At 40.0% G+C, this 25,713-nt stretch overlaps 1 protein-coding gene across 2 annotated transcripts in view; it reads right to left on the bottom strand.

The window, feature by feature from the left end:
• Positions 1-14,091: 14,091 nt before the first annotated feature.
• CHRM2 (cholinergic receptor, muscarinic 2) overlaps positions 14,092-25,713 on the bottom strand; it is a 106,054-nt gene continuing 94,432 nt past the window's right edge. For both annotated transcript variants that reach the window (XM_014937413.1, XM_014937412.1), the window contains exon 2: positions 14,092-22,963. In XM_014937413.1, coding sequence (XP_014792899.1) covers positions 21,524-22,924 — 1,401 coding nt within the window. In that variant the 5' untranslated portion in view covers positions 22,925-22,963 and the 3' untranslated portion in view covers positions 14,092-21,523. The remainder of the gene's footprint in view (positions 22,964-25,713) is intronic.

Raw genomic sequence — 25,713 nt, 5'->3', positions numbered from 1 at the left:
GTATAAGGTGTAGTCTTACAAGAGTGCTTGTGCACATAATCGAAAAGCTACGATGATGTGCACAGGGAGTTGGGAACAGAGTTTCATCAAGTACAGGCCAAACAGGAAAGACTCCTTTGTACATCCGTATTGCCTGGGACAGACACAGTCACTTTACTAACTCCTACTATTTTTCTGGGAAACTTCCACTTATTGGGAGGCTGGAAAAAGTACAGAGCACAAGTTGGATAGTCATTAAAAAAAACCCTGCACCATACATTAAATGTTGCCCTGTGCTTCAGAAAAATAAGAGCCTGGCTCCTATGTGTTCTTGGGCATGCAACAATTCAGCTGAACAGTGCTTTTACCTGGAAGAGTTGTGCAGGACCCAGTTAAATTGTGAAGCTGGGTGCCTTTAGGCACACATTCTTTCTCTGCCTCACCTTCTCTTTGCCTGAGGCCCAGTAATTATATCTGTATTTTGGGAAAACACAGACAGACACCCCCCTCCCGACATATAAAACCTCCTGTCTGGACTGTTTTTTACTTCTTGTCACAGAGAGAGGGAGAAGGGCATGACTATCTTTCAAAACTGATTGCCGATATGAGGGACTGAGGCATGAACGGTGTTACTGCCAGTTTGTAGAGTGAGAGAGGACTCCAGAAGGTATGGGAAGCTCCACATTTTTCAGAGGTCTGGTTCTTCTGGATTGGAAAGATAGCTGGTAGGTGATTAAGAACTAGAAATCTTTTTACTGCAGTTTTCAGAGTTGCCTTTCTATATGCAAGTAAGGGCAAAACTCCCTAGCTTTCCTGTTTTCATCCTCTTTGTCCTGATCCCTTACCCTTTGCTCAGTTCCCTCTGTCACATCTGTTGTGGAAATCTTGTCTCCAACTGGAAGGACGAGATGTATGGAAACTTTCCAAAGCTGTTGATGACAGCACAGGGGGCTCAGCTGAACAACAAACATCTTTTTTTAATACAGCTAAATACAAGGTTATTAATCTAGGAATGAAAATTGTAGGCCATATTTATGTAAGATGGAGGCTGTATTTTAAAAAGCGTGATTGAGATACAGGACTGAAGAATCAGAGTGGATAATCATGGCAACATGATCTCTAAGGATGATGTAGTAGCAAGACAAGAGTCTATGCAGTCCTTGATTGTGTAAATAGACATCAGTCAGGAGCAGAGGTGCTGTTACCACCATATGTAGCCAGACTGTATACAGCTTTTGCATTTAAACCATGATTATCTGAAAAGCAAGATTTCTGTTTTGCAGGGTGTTTCAAAGCATAGTCATGGTTTTTAGCCCTGCAAACGGAAATTGTTTGATTTTTGTGGTGTGAAAGCTAAATAACACAAAGGAAGTCAAGCTAGCCTGTGGCAAGTAGTGGTACCACTCCCATGGGCCCTCTTGAATTTAAATTCAAATGGCTGGGTTGAATACCCCACGATGTGCCTTGGAGCCTGGCTACATCTTGGCATTTGGTGCATTTGAGCCTCCTTGACTGTCTCAAGGAGGCAGCTACCTCCTTTCCCTGCCACCGCAAAGTCCCCATCCCACAGGAATTCTGCAACAGGGTCTGGGCATGTTTGCCCTTTTGGATAATCCCTCAGAAGGACAACCAGGAAGGATGTGCTTCCTACCAGGACATGACCCAAGCTTTATGGGTCTCTGCTTTACTGGGTTGGAACCCGAGATTTTCATGCCAGGAGTGGCGCCAGGAGTGGTCTTTCACAGCATATTATGAACTACTATTTTCTCAGTTTGGGTCCACTGAATTTCAGTTAGTTACAAAATCTGCAATATCTCCAACTGGAGACAATCAACGTAGAACACTTCTGTTTTAGTGATTAGGTCAATCCCTTGGATTAGAGGAGTTAAAGATTCAAGACCCCTGCTTTCAACTGGGATGACTTGAACATGTGTGAGCCACATCCCTGGAAAATATTTTCATTGTCAGTCTAATTCTGAGGCAGTTCAGAAATCTCCTGTAAATCAGTATGTTTCCATGGAAAGCTTTGGCTTTCATTGAGAAAAGGTGTTTCAAATAAAGGAGTACGTGCAATCAGCTCTATTTTGTATTTTAAAAGGCATATTGGCAAACTGGAATGTCTAGAAAAGAGCTACAAGATATACTGGAGTCCTGGAAAATCTTCTTTCCTATAAAAACTCATGACATTCAGTCTTTTTAGTTTATCTTTAAAGGTAAACGGTGCCTGTTCACAGTAGATAAGTGCCTATAAGAGGAGTAGATTTACTAGGAGACAACATTTTAACTTCTGAAGGCATAAAAAACTGCAGCTCTCATGGCTGGGAGCTGAAGTTACTCAAATTCAGAACAGAAACCAATGGCAAATGTTTAAGATAAAGTTAATCAATCACTGAAGCACCTTTTAGAGAAATGGATTATATCTGCCAGCAACTGCTGTCATTAAACCAGGATTATTTTAAAACTGTCTCAAGATTCAGCAGAAAGTTTTTCTATAAAGTAAGTTTTAATTCAAGTGGAATTTCTGAACTTGCTGTAAGAATCACTTGATATCCCATGGTCTATCTTATGCAGAAGGTCAGACTAGGTCATCGTATTGATCTTTTCTAGATAATGATCTGCAATTACATTTTATGTCTCATAAATTACTGTGAATGATAACAATAAAAATTATTAGGTCAAACAAAATGATTTCTCACTAGACATTCTGTCAAAATCTATTTAAATGAAACAAAGCTTGTTTTCCTATTCCTTTCCTTAAATTTTCCACTTACTAACATATGATTTAGGTGATTTTTCAAAACTACTGCTTTCTTTTTACATTTTCATGAAAATATTTCAGTTATTCATTTAAAAAAAAAAAAAGCTTTCTTCTTTCCCAGGTATAATTTTTCAGAAACTTTAGACAAATACCTTTTCTTTAATCAAATATGTATTTTTTTGTTCCAGCACTGAAAGAGTCTGTACCTTGTCATTTGGGCTCAAATGACTGGATTTTAAAAAAAGAATCTGAACTCACTCTTTGGTATTTTTCCCCATACTGAAGGGCATGCAGTCCATGGGCTTATATGCAAGATTTCTCCCTTGAAGATTTGCTAAGTAGCAGTCTTAGTTCTAGAAAGATGATGATAGGGAAAAAATTGTAGATTCTTGTTTATATGATTGTTCACTAGTTATGCTTAATAAAGAGTAGCAAATTGCCAAGATAAAGGCAGATAAATAGCTGACAGATACAGATTAATATCAGACCACTTCTCTGCTGAGTAGGGTTATAGCTGGCTACAAGGGAACACTAATGCTGGATCTCACCAGTATCAGTGATGATTCTGCCCAGGAAACAGGTTATTCTGCCTAATTTCACACTGTTTTCACTGAGATTTTATAGGACAGCTCCAAAGGGTACGGAGAGATAGACCTATGCAACTTTCCTCAGAAATGAAGGAGAGAGGTTATGAGAAAATTTTAACCATAACGTTACGATGATTCAGTTCCAAAGTGTCCTCCTCTTTGTTTTCTACTAAGCATGCTATAGACAAGGAAAGGCCCCAGGAATATGGAGAGGTGGTGAACTTAAAACCAGAGATGGCATTCCAGGATGGCATCCCTCATGCTTTCTTACCGTGTTGTGGATCTACTGCACTGTTAAAAATACATTTCTTTTGAACATTCCCTCATTCAGTGTAAAATAAGAAGCTTGCAAATGGATTAAGTTTCAAAGAAGGTTCAGTATATGCTTTGGATTATCAGAGTCTCTGCCTGAACTGTTGTTTCATTTCTAAAATAAATATTGCCGTCTAAAAAACATCTCAGCTGGAAGACTGCAGTAATCACCTAATCTCATTATTTTCAAAAAATTTGCATGCTGTGACTTCAGAAGGGAAAAAAGGTTCAGAATCTACCTCCACCTTGGTATCTCATTTCAGAGAGTCCTAAAGATGAACAGGGTTCTCATAAGCCCTAAAACTTAATTTAAGAGGAAGGTTGCTGCCTACAAGGAAGCAAATTCAGGTTCAAATGCAACCTCTTGCACAAGTGAGAACATCGTCACTGGCATCTCCGTGACTCTAGAAGCCTGTGCCCCTCTGCACAAGGCAAAGGGTTGCCACTAGGTCTTTACCTGAGGTGAAAGCTCAGGGATGGGAGGAAAGGAAAGAGGAAAGGTGGCAGGGCTGAGTGAGATCAAGAACTTAATTTTAATTCAAAAAATAGTGCTGAGTGCTGAAACCTGAGTTGATTCGTTATCTCAGCTACCAGGCCTGTTTCTATGTATAATTCTTATTAGCCTACTTTGTATTTGTGGTTGGCTGGCAAATCAGGTTGCAGAGCTGCATATGAAACATGCTTCTCCCAGGGGTGTAGAGAAGATACCCCTTTGGACCCTGATTTGAAGAGCTTGAAGCACTGGACAGGTGGCAGAACATCCTGGGTGCCATCCTGGGGTCCCCAGCTGGGAGAGCTGCCTAAGAAACTCTTCCATGGGAGTGATTTATTATTGCAATGCATTTCTCTCTGATTAAACAACAAGAAACAATCATCTTCAGTTGGAGACACAATTGTAATGATGAATGTGTCATGAAGAATTTACTGCTTTCTCAGAACACTGAAAGAAAGCGTAACTTTTTTTCTAGGCCACTGCTGTAGTTATTCTGTGGAGTTTGAATTGGTCCCAATGTATGTCATGGATAGGAATGGACTTTCTGGGATGCGTTCAGATGCAGACCTTCAAAACATCCGTCGACCTCATTAATAAACTAAGAATCACAGTTTACTTATTTATTTAGGCATTGCAATGCCAGACCTTTTGGTAAGCTTCTCTTCAATGGGAATGGCCCTGAAAAGCTCTTTTTGTAAGGAGCAGGGTGCCTTGGAGAGGAAGGCTTGAAAGATGACTTACTGCTAAGGAGCTGGTTTTTTTTGGTTAACTGGAGGCATTGAGGGGAAAAAAAAAGAGGGCTTAATAAAATTGAACACAGTCTCTTGTACTTGTATTCATAGATGCAACTTTGGCCCAGCTTGCTGTCTGTTTCTCAGGCTTGAAACAATGTTTTAGTGGCCCAGTGGCTTGCCTTGCTCTAGAAAACCTTTGTTCATATCCCTGTCTGTCATGTCCAAGAAGATTCAAGCATCCATATTCCATTTGAATCTACAAGAGCAACCAATTCAGCTAAAACTATTCTGCTTATTGGGCTAAATAGAGTGATCTCCTAACCTTGTGGTTGGAACACTGATAAAAAAGGGGAGAAGTCAGTGCTGGTAGTTGGCCCAGCTGATACCTAGGCATCCACAGGTATCAGCTGAATAACCAAACATCAGGCATCCAGTGGGTAAGGAGTCATTCTTCTGCTCCAGTCTAGTTTAAGTATTTATTGAAAGTAGGAAAAGTTCAGCCAGGAGATATGGGGAGACACCGCTGACAGCCTGGTCTCACTGCCAGTGTGGAACATGGCTGGGAGACACCATCCTGCATTGCTCTAGCACCATGGGAGCCCAGGATGGCTTGCTCTGCCCCAGTGCTGTGGCCGTGGGGGAGGACTGCTAAAGGTGGGCTGTGCTGCCCTGTTGGTAGTGTGGGCAGCAGAGCCCAGCTGGCAGGTTTGCTCCGAGAACACATATTTCCTGTGGTCAGGCAGGCAGAGGAATATTTGTTTATGAGCTTTTGAATCTCAGCAGAGTTTGGGAACGAATTGAGAGTCTCCCTGGTCCAGCACTCAGCAGGCAGAGGCAGCTCTAGGAATGCACCTGAAAGTTATTTAGGCACTAGGGATGTTTTGCTAGCCCTCTACTTAGTCTTCTACTTGTGGTCCTGTTACTGCACAGGGAGCCTGTGTCCAATACTTGCACACTCAATGTCTTTGCTAAGCTACCATATAAGTTCTTCTTAGCTCCTTTAAGTAGAATAGTTTTCTCCGTCATTTTGTATGGCTGTTTCTCTGTCCTTCTGGCAAAAAGTATGGATATGTTGAGTATGTTTTATTGTCTTCCTGTATTACAATTATTTCTGAAACTTCTGGACTATTTGTTTCTTATGTCAGAAGAGTGGGCACAGAGGAAATGAGACCTGTTCGGTATTGTTGACTTCTGCTGAAGACACTTATTCACTTTTTCCCCTTACTGTGGATTAGTGACCTCAAGTCAATCACCTTTCCCTTCTCCTTTGACATTAGAGTCTCAATATGAGAAATGTGGTAAAGTCAAGATGGAAGTTGCTTTACACTAGAGAACATAACTGGGACTACTTAAAATAACTTGTATAAAGTTATAACTTGTATAAAATACTAAGAAAAACAACCAGGAAAAATAACCTTGTTTTGCTTTTTCCTGAACATAAATGTTATATCTATCTAGCTCTTTTTTGCAGTGGCCTTAAAATTAGGTGAATTTGCTTTGTGTTTCAGTACCCTTGCTTTTTTCACATATACCATCAGTAAACTATTAAATGAAGCAGTGAAAACGGGTCACTACACATTTCCTCGTACCTCCTTTGGAAGGTAAACAACATTTGGGGGCTTTTTGGCCAGAAAACAGGGTTCAGTCCTTGCTGGAAGCCAGCTGTAGATTAGTTTTTCTGTGCTTTGTTGTCCATGCTCTTTTCAGGCTGTTCTGGTTTTCTCTCTTAATTGAAGACCACACAGTGGTCAATCCAGGTTGCTAAACAGAGATGGACCTGGGGAGCCGATGGCTCTGGCCAGGACGTCTGTTCCATGCTAGACAGTGCCCACAAGGGGCACTACCCTGATGAAAACTCCTGATTAAGACACAGAAGCATCTGACATCTAATTGCTTTGTGTGGGTGTTTTCAGTGAAACATCCTGAGAGTGTAATAACTTCTGCAATTGATAGCACTTCTTAGAGCCCTTCTCATTATTTAATTGATTCTAGGCTGGTGCTTACTAAGAAAAATGCTGTTTGTGGGTGCTTGAGCTGTTTATTATCCATTAATAACCACGTGGGTGGACAACTGTGTTATGCTGATCAATACACAGAGCTCCGCTCCTGAAACAGAATGGTGCAGGGAATTTGGCACCCAGGCTGTGCAGAGAGAGGAGAGATGCCTTTTTGCCTTACAAGGGTCCTTCTTCCTCCTGCTCACCTGGCATAAACCCTTTTGCTACAAGGCATCTGGGGAGGCAGTTTTGCACCAGGCATGATGAGGGACAGGCTGTGTCTTGGTGCTGAGCCACCTCCTTCCAGTTGAGGAACAGAATAAAAATGAGGCAGCAAACATCCGTGCTCTAGACTGGCAAGAAGTACTGCTTTTCAGTGTTTTCCTGAGGTTTAAAATAGCAGATTTCCGTTTTGGACTGCTCAAACCACACTCACTGCACAGTGACATTGAATCCCGATTTTAATATAAATCTTGAAATTAGTATTTGTAATAAGAAGAGAGTAGTTATTTATACTTCAGCCGATGTACCTTTCATATAATGTCCAGCATGTCATGTATATGCATTTCAAGAAGACATGTAAATATTAGAAACATTGAAATACAGTTTTCCAATTCATGGAAAATTAGAAACTATTATTTTGTTTTGTTTAAGCTTGGAATAAATACTTGGTTCTACAATTTCACATTAAATGAGAAATCTTAAAAAAAATATATCTGCTTTCAAAATTGTATGTTATATGGTGAAAGACTTCCACCTATTTGTCATAACACCATATAGAAATATACACAAAAAGCAATGAAAAAATGATGAAATTGCGTTAAATTAAATTTTCATTTTTATTGAATTTTTCATTTCTGGTTTTGAATTGCTTTTCTGATGCTTATGTCACTACAGATATGATACTAGAAAGAAACCCAGTTTCACCCTAATATAATTTCCTGACAAATATATGGGTGAGTTGTATTCACAAATTGTTACTGGGCTCATATTTGCTCTGAGTTGAAGGTTAGTTTTGAATTTGTTTCAGATGAGCTGCTGACCTGATGAAAACCAGCAGAAAGTAAAGGTAAAAATCATAGCCCTCCCTAAGTTCTACATTTTCATCTAGGTTCTTCCTTTAAGTGCTTTGCTTGCAGTAGCCACCACCATCAACATATTTTGTCATCAACAGATTGTGATCTCTTTTAGCCACTGAGGAACTAGAGATGATTTCAAGGCAGTGACCTAGAGATGAGAGGTACTTTATCTCATTAGAAGATAATCAACACTATCTGGGCCCCTGCAGAATTACTTTTTCTTGATTAGGTCCATAACCTAATGGAAAATAAGCCCCTTGAAAGAGGTAACTTTGAACAGTAGGCAAAAGGTAATACAGCAGCTGTGCAACTAAAATTACTTTAAACCAGAGTCTCACGGCTTCTCCTGGCAAATGAACAAACAAGGGTGGATTTGTTTTTATTCAGTATATTTATTGTTTACCCATCACAGTCACAACCTAAATGTCCAACATAGCAGGAAGAGCAGCGGCTTGTATGGAATTGAATGCAAATCTGTTATTTTTTGTCCCTTCTGCACAAAAAGGAAAGTAAGAGAGGGAGAGGAGGATAGAAATGGAAAAAATGCATGGAAACGGCTGCCTGTCCCTTCCTTGCCCTTTGGGGTTTTGTCACATTAGACCTTTGCAATCAGATTAGAAGATTCCTTTGTAAGGCTCCTTTCATTTCAGGTTAGTATTCATATGCAGTAATGTTATTGCAAAGTGACTTTCCTAGCACCTTCAGTAAGATGCATGCTAATTGGGAGTGATGGAGAGGAGCTGACATGACGGGGATGTCAGACAGTGTTAACAGAGCAGTGCTGTTCTGCTTTTTCCAGGTTGCACTGCACCAAGCCAGAGTTCTTTGCCATATTTCTTCACTTCGCGTGAAGAGCCTTTGTGCAGGATGAGGAGGGCAGCTCTGTGCCAGCTGTGACCACTTCAATCACAGCAGGGAAAAAAACCTGTTCTCCTACACCCTTGAGAAACTTACCTCAAAGGTGGCTTTACTCTGTTTAAGGGCATGCAAAACTGGACATCATGGCAGCAGCAGTAGCTGTTATAAGAACCAAATGTTCTCCAAGAGGGATGTAGACTAAAGACACTCCTGGAAACTAATTCACGCAGTTTGCACCTTTGCATACTGGATTCATCTCCTTTCCTCCCATCTCTACTTTTTATCTCATCCCTTGTACAATCTATGTCAGGAGTACATCTAAGATTGTGGCTCTTACCGTGAGCACAAGCAACTAATTAATCATTAAGCAGTAATTACTTTTCTTTTTCCTAGCATAATACCAGTTACTATAATTATTGTTACAGCTGCATCTATAAAAGATAACAAAGACTGAAACCCTGGGGCTGGGTCCACACCTGGGCTGGGGATAATCGCATTTAACTGTAGCTGTTCAAAAGGTCTTCTGGGCTACTCCCCCAGGCTCTCCCTCTCATCAGTCTAGGCAGAAATAACTCTATCCAAAGAGGCCTTCAACCCCTTTAAATAAGGATCCTGTTCTAGAGAAAATTGTGTTTATACATTGCCCCTAGGAGGGTGCCCTACTTTTGACAAAGTGTGACATGCTTCATCTTCATTTCTTCCTATGGCTTCATAGTTCTTCGCAAACAGCATTGATTTCACTTTTCAACACTTTCTACTCCGAACTGTGTTTGCCCAGGGTTTATCACATATTATAGCATTTATCTTTTAAAATATATATTTCTCCCTTTTATAAATAGTTCCCATTTGCAGGGTCCAAAGTGTTGAAGTAGCATTTACCTAAGTGTTCATAAAAGCATAATCATGCTGATTGCCTGCTTTGGAGTATGACACAAGCATGCCCAGAAAAAAAACATATGGTGACTTTTGTTCTTTGTGAAACGCTGTGGAAATCTGCTTATGCTTGTTTTAGCAAGGTGCATCTCTTTGATATCTTCTGCTCAAGGCTGTGCGTAAGTCCTACAGCCTCTCACTGCCCTGTGCAGATTTACAATGAGATGTTTGAGCAGCAGCACTCAGCTGGTTTGCCACCAATATCTATTTGTAGCCCTGTTGTATGCAGTTTCTTCAGGGGTTGCCTAAGCAGGACCAATTCCAATACACTAACCTGATCTGTAGCCTTCCCTGCCACCCAAAACATCCCCTCGGACAGGCTAGTAAGTCCCCTCCCACAAGGTTTGGAGGGGATTTTAGATCAATGTGGAGACAGATTTGTTGCAATCACATCTTTGAGAAGTAAATGGCTCCCAGACTGCTGTGTACAGGCAGTTGTACACCCAGTGTTGTTGTATGCCCAGTCATGGCCAGTGAAACTAGTAATGGGCAGCTGAATGAGAAAGAATTTTTCCTGTTCCTGTCCAAAATCTTGGCAGTCAATCTCTGAAGAGTTGTATGCCTCTTTCTTTCCACCAAGGTAAGACTAGATAACCCAGATAACCCAATATACATTTTTTAAAAAGCCTTTTAAAGCCTTTTCATTTTTCTTATTGATTTTTTTTGTATTTAAGCTTTTTAAATGAAAAGTAATTGAACCAAAACCCAAACTTTTTAGAAAAAGTGTTAACAATTGTCTCTTAAGATAAATTTGATTTTTTCTTAGAACATTTCAAAACCAGGCAATCCATTGAAAATGACCCCTTCCCACCAAAAAAAAAAAAAAAAAAAAAAGAATTTAATACATCAATATTTTATAGTGGAAAAAAGTTTCTCTGGAAAGTTCCCAACTAACTCCATTATTTTTTAATTGTCTAGCTCATGTCTTCTCAGCATGATGTGAACGCCACTAAACAGAAGACAATCTCCCTCCCTTATATAAAATTTCAGGGTTTTTTTCCATATGTGTAATGGAAAATACACCAATTGAAATAATTGAAAACTTTTGCTTTCTTTACTTTTCATTTTAGGAACACATCATAGCAAAATCTGTCACATTTATATTTTCTGTATAACACCCACTTTTTAAAAAACTAAGCCTGCATACACTTAATTCTGCTCTCACCCTTGTATGTTGAATACTGGTAGGAAGATTGAAGCCCAACCCTCCTGTTGTAACACATGCATTCATTGACAGTAGCTTAGCCCTTGTTACCCAAAATTACAGCCTGGGCAGATGACCCAGGAGTATCTAAATTTGTGCCAAAGAATGTGACTTTTACAAAGGGAAGTTCTTGCTCCTTTGGGCTACAGACATTTCTTAGTCTTCCCATCTGTAAGAGGAGATGAGCTTTATCTTCTGTGCTGGAGGGGTTTAACTGCTTTGACTTTGCCCCCTATTATTTTTTAGGCTGGAGTTTTAGCAGGAAGAATTGTATGATGCCACATATCTGTTGTGCCCGTACTCCCAGAAAATGATTTGGTGCAGCTGCCACCAGTAATGCTTCCATTCAGGAATATTTCTGCAGTTCCATATGGATCCAATCACCCCTGCTCAGCCCTGCTCCTGAGCATTTTTCATCTGCAGGCAAAATCATAGAAGTGATTATGGTGGGTGTCAAGGAAAGCCTTTGGTCTCTAAACTTAAATGAATTAACTCAAGAGCTTCTTGAGGCATTCCTCCTTGCCTCCTCCCTCCTACATTGCTTCACATTTTTAAGCCAAAGGCATTGCTTTCCTAGTGATTTATTCAGCACCTTTAGCAAGCTGCTAATGAGAGAGTGAAACCTGGAGAGCTAGCTCAGGCACTTCAGAGACAGGAGAGGAAGAAAAAGGAACAGGGGGAGGGAAGAAGGAGCAAGGGAGGGAAGGAGAGAGAGGGGGAAAGATGGAGAAATGACTGAGGGCAGAGGAAAGGGGTATTTTTGTCTTTCCATTTCTTTGATATCATTCTTGCTGCTTTTATTATTCTCCCTGGTTCTGCGTGTTGGTATAAATGAAGTTCGCAATCTCCATCGAGAAGGCGGCAGCAGAGTGAATTTTCTGGTGCTGCCAAGTAGGTTCCCATGTCTAGACGGTGCATACAATGGTTGGCAAAAGGCCAGAAACAGAGTTAATGGATTTACAAAATAGAAGCATTTCTCTGTATTGATTTTCTCAGGGTGTTTCCAGAACTCAGAAGTAGGTGGTTAAACTTTACAATTTTTTCTGCTAATAAAAGCCCTCAGAGGGGAGCACTTAATAAAGACACTTCTGATCTGGGAGACAGATGTCTAAAGATGTCTCTCCAGAGGGGAGAGGATGAATAGTATTAGATATTACATTAATTGTAAATATTACTGGCTCTACGTGGAGGTTGAGGTGACATTTTTAATTGTGTTTGAGTGTGATTCTAGTCTTTTAAAGAAAAGCGTAACTTTATTCATAGCCTAGTGGTGGAATTTTAAGCCCAACTGAATGGTTTAGGCAGGGAGATCAGTGTTTGCAATCAACTCTGGCAACAAAGTTTTGAAGGTGTGTGTGATAAGTGCAACATGCCTGAACTCCTCTGTTTAGACAAAATAGGTTTAGCTTCAGTGCTCTGAATTTACAGATACGCCTAGCTACAGGCTTTCTGTAATGTCAAGTGAACTTAAATACACATATAAAAAAAAAAGCGCGCTTGCTGGAAAAAGGATTTTTTTGGACTCTGCTTTCCAAAACATATAGAGCTGAAGATTACATCTTGGCCTGCTATGCTGTGTTTCAAGTGGGATTGGCAACTCCCCCCATTTTGAAGTTAACTGTCGTATTGCAGAAACCTCTTCCATCTGTTAAAACTCTCCCTGTTGGCATCTTGTGGCCCCCCTGAAGCCATATGTTGGCAATTATAGGGTGGTATAGTGTGTGCGTGATAGAATTATTCAGACTGTGGTGGTACACTGACAATTTGAGTTATGCATATAGGCTGTGATGTGATGGTTAGCACAGAGGGGTCTGAAACTGGTAATGTGTTCTTTGAAGAGAAGAGATGAATCAGAAATAAGTAGATTTAGACTGTGCCTTGGAAAAAACAGAGTTCAGGTACCTATTTGTGTCTCTGTTGGAATCTTCCCAAGTGTCTTTGGACCATCAGGATCTACCTATAAAAGAGATGTAATAGCATTTTGCCACCTTACAGCTTCTCAGTAGAGTATATGCAAGGGATTTAAATACAGGGCAAGCAAAGAAATATATTCAAATACATAAATTTATCTGATTGAGAAAAAGGCAGATGAAAAAGTGACTTTTCTGGCTTTTATTGTGGAAAGCTTGTGGACAGCAAGGTGGTGAAAGGGCTGAAGGTAAGCTTGGACTGAAGAAACAACAGAACAAATGGCAGTGGTGTGAAGTGTAAAGTCCTGAAAAGGTGGAAACAGTGAAAATCCTCAAATATTAACAAAGGAAAAATCTAGAAAGAAGAGCAATGCAGGGCACCTTATTAAAATTACTTTTTTCTATTCTGAGAGGCTGGGCTGAATTATCCTAACCCTGACAGAGCTGATACACCCACTGTGCCCAAGAGACCCATGCTTCAATCACTTGTTGAGGTGCTAGACTGACTGTGCACCAAAAGCCAGATTTACCTGGGCAAGGATGGTCCACAGTCACTGTCACTGTCGTCCTCTGTTGCATCTGAGCCCTGTCTGCTCCTGAAATGGTGGTGGGACAGTATCTTGAGACCCTGAGGAGCTGAAGATATGCAACCTACATTCTTTATTCCTCCTCCCACATGCTTTCCAGGCATGCTGTGCAGCTAGATTTGCATTCATAAGGCAAAGGGAGCTCAAAAAATGTTTGGTTGTTAGTGGTACCACCTCCCCCCTTAATAATGACTAAAAATTTACTTTCCTTTTATATAACAGGATGCCTACAAAAGAGTCTTACCTATTCCCTTTTAACATTTGGATGACAGAAATATATGGAGGAATATCATATTGGAGGCCCTTGTCAGACTGCTGAAGGGACCTTGCAGTTAAAGGTGAAATCTTCTGACCCAGGGGAGGTCAACTGAGGGAGGAACAGAGACGGGGATAAGACAGGAATGAGTGAAGTGGTACTCCAAACCTCTCTTGAACTTCACACTTGCCATGAAGGTTGGACCAGATGATCCTTGAGGTCCCTTCCAACCTGGTATTCTATGATTCTGTGAAGGCTGGGGAAAAGAAAGTTAGAATTTTTCTCTTAATTACTACTCTCACAGCCCCATGGCTACTGTAAGGAAACTATTTTTCTCCACTCATTATCCCAGTTTCACATATCACAGGGTAGTTTACTTGGTAAAAAGAAAAAATAAACAAAGATACCACATACAAAAACATTTTTATTATTGTCATATTTCGCTGTTTAATGCAATACTTTTAACTAGGAATACAACTCAGCAGAAGTACATACACATATATTGCATGTAATTTTAGTTGAGTCTTCAAGGTATTTCAGACCCTTATCATCTCAGTCCTTCATGAGTTATTTTGGTGAAGCACCTTCTTCCTTCATCCTGCATAACATATTTGAATGTTGCTGAATAACACAGACATTTTTCTTCCAAACGGAGCACACATTACATCCAAATTCCCAGTTAACGTGACCTTGTCAAACTTTGCTTTCACTGTATGACTGTTGTGTATAATATGTATATGTCTATACAGCATATATAAATATATCTCTATAATGTATATATAATCAAGTGGGTCAGCTTTACATAGCTAACCATAAATTTGTGCTTATCTTATTTATATGAGATCAAATGTACAGCATCAAGAATTTGACCAGTCCTGACTTGTAAGATCCTCAGTTCCCAGTCTTACCATATGATTTTGGATATCATTCCCTTCTTCCTTGCAGTAGTACTTTTTTCGAAGAAAAGAATGCAGTTGTTTTTTTATACAAATGAATAACAGGTTTTCCATACCCTTAAAGTAAAAAATGTCTCAAGAAGAGATGAGGTTCTTCCTCGTACATAGAGCTTGAAGAGTAATTGGACATTCATTGTAGTTATATTTACATTATAACCTTATCTGGATATTATTACACGTAATGTATTACTTTTTTACACAGTCAAGATATGGTGTTGGTCATGTTAAAACACACTATCTAAAGGTATTTACAAACTGCTAGTCTCTAACTTACCAACCACCTTTGCAAAGTGGCATCAGAATTAAAGGATAAGATATAAGAAGGTCTGTTTATTGGCAACCATGGCACTCTCACCAATGTTATTTTTATTACTATCATTACTACCATAATGTGCTTCAGAGAAGGACTGTCTTTGGGGTAGAGGTGTAGAGACAGAGCCTCCGGTGGGGGCTGAAACCCTCCCCCTTCTCCCCACAGCTTACATGAGCTGGGGGGAGCAGAAAGCAATCCAACCGTGACCTGTCTGTCCCTTTGCAAGTTAGGGCACACCAAGCTTGTGCCCCTGTGCTTTCTTCAGTGCTGTCTGTTGACACAGTCTAAACGTTAAACACCCAGCGAAGTCCTTCCTTTCAAAGGCCACTCTAACATGGCTGTGATCATAGTGCCTCACGTACTACCCACAGCAGATTCTCCCAGAGAGTCAGAGCACTCTGAGACAAACAGTTTCTGTGTGCTTCTTGGCAAGAGAGGTCAAAAAAAAAAAAAAAAAAAAAAAGAAATTCGCTATAAAAAGACAAAAAAGAGTAGCTACCCAATGGCACTTTTCAGGTTATGGGGAGCTTTGGAAGGCAAAAGACACCAGGATTTGTTTCCCTTTATTTGGTTAATACCAGAATGAAACGTGTATGACAAATCTACCCAGCATCCTGAAATATGAGGCTGGGAGAATTAATACACTTGTGTGACCCACTAGTTCCACAATGTAGCAAAAGAGACCATAGCAAAAGGAAGTAAGTAAAATACAGGATAAATGATTGCATTGGTTGTGGTAAAGGATTCATGTCCAGCTCAGCCTTGCTATAACTACATTCTTAGGCTTGGCTTCTCTGTGCATACTCTGACAGTAAGCATGAGAATAAAAGGGGATTCAAGGGAAGGGAGGACTGCTTTACCATTGCACAGGGCATGAAATTCATCCATCCATGTTGTTGTGTGATATTCCACTACTAGAACATTCACTCTTTGCCATTAGCCACTATTGTTTCTAATATGGAGATATGGAGATGACAAAACTGGAAGAAAGGGAATTGATTTGACTTTGTTTCATGTGAGGATTAATTTTTATTTTTATTTTTTTTACTTCAGTGTAAAACCTGTGCAGAAAGGATTTACAGAACTTCTCATTGCACTCAGTATTTTGTGCTTCAGTGCAGGGGGATTTGCATGCTAGGGAAAGCAGTGGTTTTGGTGTGATTAAAGAGTGTGAATACCAGCATTCACAGTGCTTGAAAGGCAAGAGAAACTACACCAGTAGCTGAAACACAGGTGATAGATACTTTTTACAATAAGGAAAGAAGAAAGCAAGCTTTTTGTCAAGAGTGTGACAAAAGAAGAAAGACAAGCAGAGAAACGAGAAAAAAAGCCACAGCAAATTAAGGACGGTCTATCAGCTTCCTTCAGGGAAAGATTTTCTATAAATTAAAAAAAAAAAAAAAAAGAAAAGATTCTTAGAAGACTAGAGCTTTTCAGGATATACAGGAACAATAAAAGTGATACTTTATAGAAATCACGTCCTTAGCAAGTGTCTCTAGACGTGTTATATAAAGCATTTGTAGACCCAGGGGTGAAAAAAAAAACTTGCTTCTTTTTAGCTTCTCAATTTCTACCATTTGCACCGCTGTCAGCCGAGAGTACAGAGCCATCTAGGAAGAGATCTTTAAAAATATCAAAGGCTAATAGACTCTAAACCCACTACCTGTCAACAAACACCCCCCACCCACAGGATGAGTTTTTTTTCGTGCTACCTGTTTCTTTCCTAAGGGTTTGGCTTCTCATGAGACGCAACCTGGTTTGTCAAAAAATAAAGATCTCTAGGAATTATTTTAAGGGGAGGCAGGGTAAACAAATATCAGCAGCACTCTCCCTGGCCCCCCAAGCTGTATCAGGTCAGTTTTGCAGCATAAGGTGTCTGTGCAGATCCTTTACCTATTTGGTAACGGTTTTGGTTAACAGAAATGGCAAGGAGAGGTGCTGCCAGTGGAAGTGAAAAATTCAAAGTGTGCCACCTCGGCATCACAGGAGAAACCAGGAGCTGTATCCCCAGGTAGCATTGGGCAGCTGTCACACCCACAAGAATTTAGAACAGGGATCAAAATTAATCAAAAGTGGTGAAGGGGCTCCTGAGTTTACCAGTAAGCCCCACTGCAAAGCAGACGTGGGTATGTTCAAATCCATCAGGAGATGAAACAAACACAAAAATGTCCATCCCCTCCTTCCCCTTTCCCAGCTGGGAAGCCCAGGAGCACCTGGGACATCCTGAGGGTTTCCTCACCGGTGTGTGGGTTGTTCTCACCACAGCCACCCTCGCTAAAGATGCCTCCTCTTGTCAATATGTTTTCATCCACCAGAAAAATATAAAACAGAGGGCTGATAGATTTAGCACTTGTTTTTGTCCCCTTCACAGTGTGTGGATGCCAAACAATTGAACCCTGGAATCCATTTGAACACTCCTATTGCCATCAGCATTTGGGAAAGAAAGGAAGGAAGGAAGGAAGGAAGAAAGAAAGAAAGGAAAGAAGGAAGAGAAAGAGAAGAAAGAAATCAAGCAATCTGACTTCTATAGATGTGGCTGTTGGCTTTGGACTATTTTTCATCAGGTGGTGTTCACTTTGCTGTCTCCAAACAGATCCTTCTGATTCCTACTAAATCAAATGAAAATCCCAAACAGAAGGCAGAAATTTTTCTTATGTTTTGTCCTCCCTGGAAAATAGATTTCTCAACTTTACTTAGGCTTTTTTCTTTCTTTCATTTTTTTCCTTTTTTTTTTTTTTCTTTCTTTTTTTTTTTTTTTTTTCTTTTTTACCACAGTTGTCTTTAACATTCAGAAAAGGTGCCAGTTGGATTTACAAATCTTCAGGTTGTTGTGCTCTCCCTGGAGAGTGAAGGCAGGGCTGGCCTGCGACAGTACAGGTTGTTCCCCACAGGCTGCCGGTGTGACAGACCTGCTGCAGCAGGGCTACTGTCAAGGTTTGGTTGGACCTTTTCAGTTTTAGCCCATTTCTGGAAATAATTAAGAGGAACAAAAAGAGAGGGCAAGAAGTACTAGTTGCAGTTTTTGTTTTTGTGGTTTGTTTTGTTTTTTTTTTTCTTCTCATGAGTCACCTTTACAGTTTGCTGAATTTCTATGTGAAACAGAAGTGGCCAGCCCATGGTGTGGACGTGCCGCTGGGATCCTCTGGCCAAGCCCAAGATGAAGACATGGCAGCACCAGCAGCAGGGCCAGCTGGGGCCTTGGGGGCGACGGGGCGCAGGAGACAGCTGGGGAAGCCGGAGTAGGTACCCAGGGAGTGCTGCTCTTCAAGACCAACATCTACATCTTGCAGAACTATCACTCAGAAGGGAAGTGAAACCTGGTGAACGTGGTTTAGGACACAAAGGAAAGACATGAGAGTTCAAAAGATGTTCAAAAGAATAAATTATTATGTGGCTCTGACAGATTATTCCACTTTTTGTCTTACTAAGCCACAACCATCTGAAGACCTGAGAGGTTCCCAGTATCTCAAGGCAAGGCCCTTCCTCCTCTATGCCTCTGGGGGGAGGGTAGACAGTGTCATGAGTAAGTGTTGGCTCTGCATCTCCCACCAGCTTCCAGTGAGTACAACATAGACACAATGCCATGCAACATCTTGAATGTTAGATGATTATTTTCCATGTGTATAAACCATGTTGGGGTGTGTGTTTGCATGCCTGTGTGCACATGCATTATGTCACGCTTTTTTACATTGTTTAATTGGCTGTGAATGTGGATGTACCATGGAAATATTTTTTCACTGAACTGGTACAAGGTGGAAACACATAGGATTGTGTGTCCTGTTTTAAATATACTATAACACAAATCAAAACATCTTGTCCTTTAGTATCAAAAGCAGGGGTGGTTCTAGGGAAATGTGTTAGAAAACTTCAAACGGAAAGATTTTTTTTTTTGTTTGTTTGTTTGTTTCGTGAATGCTGGCCCAAAAATATTTTTTCAGCATGTTATTTTGAGTGTCATCACATCACACGATGAAAAATTATAGTTGTAATTTATATGTTGCACTTCTTAACCTGTAGAATTGTCCTTAGCTGTTAGAGGAATTCATAATTTATGAACAAGTGACAGTTTCAAAGGTCAGAATAAGGGATTTGCACATCTGCTGGAAAACCGGAGTTAAAAGATTAAATAAAAATATACAAACCATTATTTCCCAATGTGAGTATCTGTACTATCGATACCCACAGCACTTGCTGAAAGAAAGAAGCAGATGTGTTTCTTTTATAAAAGTCTTCTAAAGAAGTAAGATTTAGAAAATGAGCAGATTTCATCTTTGATTTCTATCTGAATTTTTAACACTGTAACAGAATAAATGATCTAGAAATTATTATGTAAATCTTTCCTTTGACCTATCAAGATAAGCCTAGTGAATGTAGTTTTGAAAGACACGCAGCACTCAGTTTTGCAAGCTTTATCATTGAGTTATTCTTCCTTACAAGGAGGAAGATCAAAATAGTGATAATAAATATGACTTAAGGCGAGTGAGAGTTGCAAGATTAGATCCTTGGATGCATGGAGACACTTAGATATATTAGGATGAAATCACTAGGGGTATAAAATCAATGAATGCATATTAAGATCCATTAATCCTGAGTTTAATGTGGCCTTAATTTACTGCAGTTTAATCCTCCTCATTTTTACTTTCTGCTAGGAACTTCACTTTGAAACATGAAAATGGTCATATTGCCAAAGTGCTTTGACACTCTGTTTCAATAAGCTTGTCAAATATAAAACTTGTCCACAAGATTAGTCTCCCTGTAATCTTGAAGGCTGCTAGTTTGAAGTACATTTTGGAAGACTCTGATGTGCATGAAATAATGTGCATGAAATAACAGAATGATTTGGTGTCCTATTTGGTAGGTGGCTTTCACTCCAGAAGACAGTCTCTCAGGACACTGTCTATGCAGCCAACTCCTCTTTTGGGTAACAAAATCTATAGGTGTACCTTCCCTAATGTCTGGAAGTTAGAGTTACTAAGGAGGAGGTAATCAGAGTAATTAGAATAACTCACAGACACTTGCTGTTTTCAGTAATCTGCTACACTTTTTCTGATCCACACAGTGCTCAGTTGTGCTACAATAAATACCAAATATTGAAATAGTAAATTCTTTGCCAGGCAGAAAGAATCTGATTTTGAGCTGGTGTGGAGTAGCAGATAATATTTGAATTTTACCTCTGCCAGCCCCATATCCAGACTATTCCACTATCTGTTTTTGTGTAATCACTATTTTCTTCTCTGCCTTTTTATTAGTGTTATCCCTTGGCTTGTAGTGAAAATATTGCTCCCAGCTGGTACAAAAGGCAATGTAGCCAGTATCCTTTCCACAAAGTAAACCTTTTGTCCAGGACACACCTAGGAAGGACCTTGGTTTCACACTGAGGGCTTAGGCAGAGCTTGATCCATGTGGGCATGTTAGTCCATCTTATTCTTTTCCTCAATAAATTAATGTGAATCATCTTTTGACTGATCAAGAGCGTAGGCATCGAATAACTACTCATGCTGTGGAGCCTCAGCATATTTTTTCATCTGTACATCCAACTTTAAAAGGATGTAACGTCCATTTTCCTAGTAATAACCTTGTTTCTATTCTTCAGCTGAGGTCCTTTTTTGGCCACCATGGTGGCTGACTGGATGAGACCTTTGAATCTACAACTTCTTTTGATATTCAATCTTCATGCCCTAGACAAGTAAGGTACAAAAAGGAAGAAAAGTTTGATGGAGGTAAAAGACAAATCCACAGGTGGATACTATATGACAAACAAACAAAATTGTCTCAAAAGCTTTGGTTTACACGGACACTGAAATAGTCTTGGGATGTAGCAATCTGGAAAAGACCATTTTTTTTTTCATTTTTATCTTGAAGTGATGAAAGAATCACAGAACAAAAGCCCATAGAAGGGGGCCAGTGGCAGGCTTTGAATGATACACAACTTAGACGATGGTTACGTGTTGAGCATAAGTACACTTTTCAGAACTGATGTAGGTTTGGAAATGGTAGTGTCATAAACAACATAAAATAACTTTCATTATGATTTGCCTGACATTAAGGTTCTTACATGACAGTGACAAAAAACTTTAGACAACATTGAGTTCTAGAAACTTTTGACCATGATCCACTCAGATAATTTAAGGATCTTCCAAACTCCTATGACTCTTCCACACAGTTATTGTTAAAATTTCCTTTTTTTCCCCCCCCAGCTGAAGACATATTAAACAGACACAGAAGAAAAAAAAAAAAAAAAGAACAAGCATTTTACACAGAATGACAAAAATTTGTAGACTCTAAAGCCCTTCTGCAGTATTCTCTCAGAAAGAAAGGAACCGTGCCTCCAGTCCACATACTTGAATAATTCTTCAAACATCCCCATGTCCTTAAGATCTATTTTCAATGATTAAAAAATGTTTTCAAGTGTAGTTCTCAGGGGTGGAGCTGATGCCCCATCTCAGTATTTCCACTAACAGCCTGGATTGCACATTCCATAGAAGAGCATAAAGTGCTATGGCGTTGTTTTTTCTAATTCAATTTGAAACTTCTTCACCCTTTCCATTATTATTTTTATTATTATTTTTACCTTGTAGCTCCTATATTCTTGTAATGACACATAAGGAGGTGCTTAAAGGTCTTCTTGAAAGTAGCATTGCAGAGCGCATAACAAGCAGGGTTAATGGTGCTGTTGATATAACAGAGCCAATAACCTATGGTCCATACAGTGCCGGGGATGCAGGATGCGCAGAAGCTATTGATGAGCACCATCACATTGTATGGGGTCCAGGTGATGATGAAGGCCAGGAGGATGGCCAAAATAGTCCTTGTCACTTTTTTCTCTCTAGAAGGAGGTGGTTTCTTTTTGGCTGGCTGCTTTGTCATCTTGACAATTTTTCGGGCTACGCTATTCTGCTTCTCCTCCCCATTAGTGCCTACAATCTCCACAGTAGTGTTGGTGGGGGCACAGCAGTCACCCTTCTGGGACTTGGTGACTATCCTGATGCATGTGAGCTTGGAGTTTTCCACTTTGAGATGGTCTTGGGAGGCAGAAGCCTGGTTGGCATCTTTGGTGGCTTCATCCTCTTTCATGTTGGAAGCAACAACACTAACAGAGGTGGAATCATTGGAGCTCTCCTTTTCCTCCCCTTGAACACAGTTCTCTGTCACAGTCTCTTCAGTGGTTTTTCCATTCTGAACTTTGCTGTGCTCCAACCTGTCCCCGCTGGTTGGGATGTTGTTATTGTTTGGTTTCACTATTTTACCTTGGACAAGGCTGGGGGAAACTGTATCTTGGTTTTGGGCAGCTTCCTTTTTCCCTTTCTTTATCCGACTCTTACTGGCTCGAGAGATTTGCCAGTAAAGGACAGTCATGATGATAACAGGCAAATAGAAGGCTGCAATGGCAGTGCCAAAAGTGACGGCAGGGTTGGAAAAAAACTGGATGTAGCAATCCCCATCTGGGACAGTCCTTCCTCCCACAATGAACTGCCAGAAGAGAATTGCAGGGGCCCACAGGATGAAGGACAGCACCCACGCAGCTGCGATCATCATGCCTGCCATCTTAGTGGTCCTCTTTACAGGATATGTCAAAGGCTTGGTGACACAAAAGTATCTGTCGAAGCTGATAATAAGGAGGTTCATTACAGAGGCGTTGCTGACCACGTAGTCAAGAGCCAGCCAGAGGTCACACACCACAGGTCCTAAGGGCCAGTAGCCTATCACAGTGTAGAGGGTATACAGGTTCATAGAAAAGATGCCAATGATCAAGTCAGCACAGGCCAAGCTGAACAAGAAATAGTTGTTGACAGTCTGTAGGTGCCTGTTGACTTTGATTGACACCATGACGAGGATGTTCCCAATTATGGTGACTAGACTGAGAGATCCTGCTACCAGGACGATGAAGACCACCTCAACAGTTTTATAGGGGCTCTCCAGAGCCATCACATTTTCAGTGGAAGAGTTTATGTACGTTGAGTTATTCATTTCTGTTCTGGTAACAAGATACCCAATTACCACTTAAGCCTGCAGAGGAAAGAAAATAAAACAAATACCATTGTGAAATTAGTTCCTTTGCTTTTAGGAAATGGATCCTAGAAAAACTAATTGGAAAGAGTTTAAAGGCAGAAGATGTTTGCAGAAGAACGAGTCAGCTCTAGCTAATGAAAACACCTTGCAATATCAAATATTCTCATAGGAATGATGTACCAATAGAATACCTCTAAATATGACAAAGACAAAACACTTGAATCCAGACCTCAAATTTAAAGTTCTCAGGTGCATTTTTCTCTTTGTTTTGTTATAAAACTAGTAATTATTTGAAAATTTTGGAACTGGATCTGCACGTTGATTTCTTTCCTACCAACAAATAGTTCACTTTGCTCATTTCAAATCGTATTTCAAAGAAAAAAGTCCAGTCCTAAGGGTATGCCATTCATATAACTTGAAATTAAGGTGTGATTTACCAGGAGCCAGATCACACACACAAGTATGACTTATTTTTCCATGTTTCCTTCATGTTCCACCTGCTTATGCTTCTGTGAGGGCTATGGAACGAGTTATTATCAAGTCTCCCTCTAATTTTCTTACACTGCAGTTACTTTTTCTGTCAACACTTGAAAAGATTATTAGTCTGCCAAAAAATAAAAAAGGGTAGGTCTGTTGAAGTCAATAGAATTAGTAAACTCACCTCAGTTGAATGTCTGGCTATCTAGTTAGATGTGTACAAATTTGAGGTTTTTTTTTTCCACATTCAAAACCCACCTGGACAAGTTCCTGTGCAACCTGCTCTAGGCAGACCTGCTCTGGCAGGGGGGATGGACTAGGTGATCTCCAGACGTGCTTTCAAACCCCATGTGATTCTGTGATTCTTGCTCGCTTATACTTCCCTCAGTTTTTTCAAATCACAGTCTTTTTAATCTGTATCACATAAAGCTATGACAAAAGGTATGAAATCGATAGCAGGGTAATGATAAAGAAAGAAACAGATAAAAATCTGTTTATACACAGCAATGTATAAACATTGTATGCCCTGTATAGCCTACCAGCAGTACTCAATAAATAGTAATTAAAGTACTAGCAATATACATTTGAAAGAAGACCAAGAAAACGGCACATACTTTTGCCTTAAGGATATATGCTATCCTTTTGTGCATTGCCTGGAAGTCAACAGAATGCACTGGGATTGTACAGCCAGTCTCTGAGCGCCCATTATTTATGAGCTATGCCCTAGGGATTACGAAGGCATGAAGGCCAGATGTGACAGTGGAGTTAGATTTTTTCTAATTGGAATATTCTCCTTTTTTCCCCACTCATAAGGCATCACTTCTTTAAGACAGAGCTTCTAAAAGTGGGGGTGCAATCAAAGGAAGACTCTGTGACTCTTCCACACAGCAGCGATTAAGGAATTCTTCTCTGGCCCCTGTGACTAACCTGCTGATGCACAGATATATACAATCCATGTCAGTTAAACAGCAATGCATTTTCACTGTCATTTCATCACTGCATATTTTCTTTCACATGCAAAAAAGAAAAATATGATGCAAAATGTCAGCACAACAACAAAAACCCTTCTGACCTCTAAGAAAAATAAGCAAGTCTGTCTCCGTGGAAAAGTCAAAATGTTATGCCAGGTTAAAGTTTTTCTGACTGATGCCATTTTGTAATCTTCTAATTTACACTTAAAGAAATACAACTGGCAGAAGGTGGGGCTCATGTATTTGCCTTTGGTTTTAAAAACAACAAAGATCTGTTTGCCAATGCCATATTGAAGTAAACACATGGATAAACAGAAGAACATAAGGCTAGACAGGCATTTTTTTTCCCTACTGTCTGTTCACAGGTACATCCCCAAAATCCTTGGGATCAGGTTCAAGAGAGCAAAACGGTGAGGAGGAGTGCTTTAATTAAATATGTGCTTTGTACAGTAAGAATGGGCTGAGGGGAATATAGCAGAATTTATACTCTGTGCAAAAAATAGACAGGAGAATAGCGCAGATTTCTTTAATATATAGGACTGTCATTTCAGCAATGCACTGTGTGCTTTTCACCCAAAACCTCACAGCTGAGCAGCTGGCTATCCACATAGAGGTGTAAGGTATCAATTTTTTGGGGACAAGCTAAGAGCTTCTCACAAGCAGAGTTGTTTATGAACATTCTTGACAGAATACATTTTTGATGAAAAGGCAAAATAACTAGCAGAGATGTATTGATTTCAAAAAAATTTCTGCTGAAAGAGTTTGTGATCTAGGGCTCTGCAGCTACCTCTGGTGACAGAGAGTGAAAGGGGGAGCAAGAAGGGAAGAGACTGAGAGGATCAGAGCTGAAAAACATGCTTTATGATAAGCAAACGTGTTTTTCTACAATTTCATTTTGACAAAATATTAAGTGGTTTTGTTTTCATTCCACTGAAGAACTAAAATTCATTTTAAAACCTTAAAAATTGTTGTGAAACCAAATTACCACCTCCCAGCTAACTTTAGCCCTAAGTCTTTTCAGCTGATTTTTTTACCCACTTCCAGTGGAAATATTGGTAATTCAGTATAAATCCTCTTGATTTTATTGTCTCTGGTTCAAAGAGTTGGATGAGAGCTAAAAACTAATTTTACTTGTTAGAAATAGGATTTCACTGCGTTCTCTTGAATAGGAGCAAAGCAGAGGAGTCTCTTTCCCAGCGATCTCTCTGCACAAAATGTTCCTGCCACAAGGAGTCTGGTAGTTCTGGAATGCACATTGCAATGACCATTGCAGCTTTCTTAGGTATGGAGAAACATACC

Source organism: Calidris pugnax, unplaced genomic scaffold (genome assembly GCF_001431845.1).
Source record: "Calidris pugnax isolate Ruff unplaced genomic scaffold, ASM143184v1 scaffold1, whole genome shotgun sequence".
In the NCBI taxonomy this organism is placed as follows: Eukaryota; Metazoa; Chordata; class Aves; order Charadriiformes; family Scolopacidae; genus Calidris; species Calidris pugnax.
Note: the sequence above shows the minus strand (reverse complement) of the source record. Positions and strands in the feature narration are given on the sequence as shown.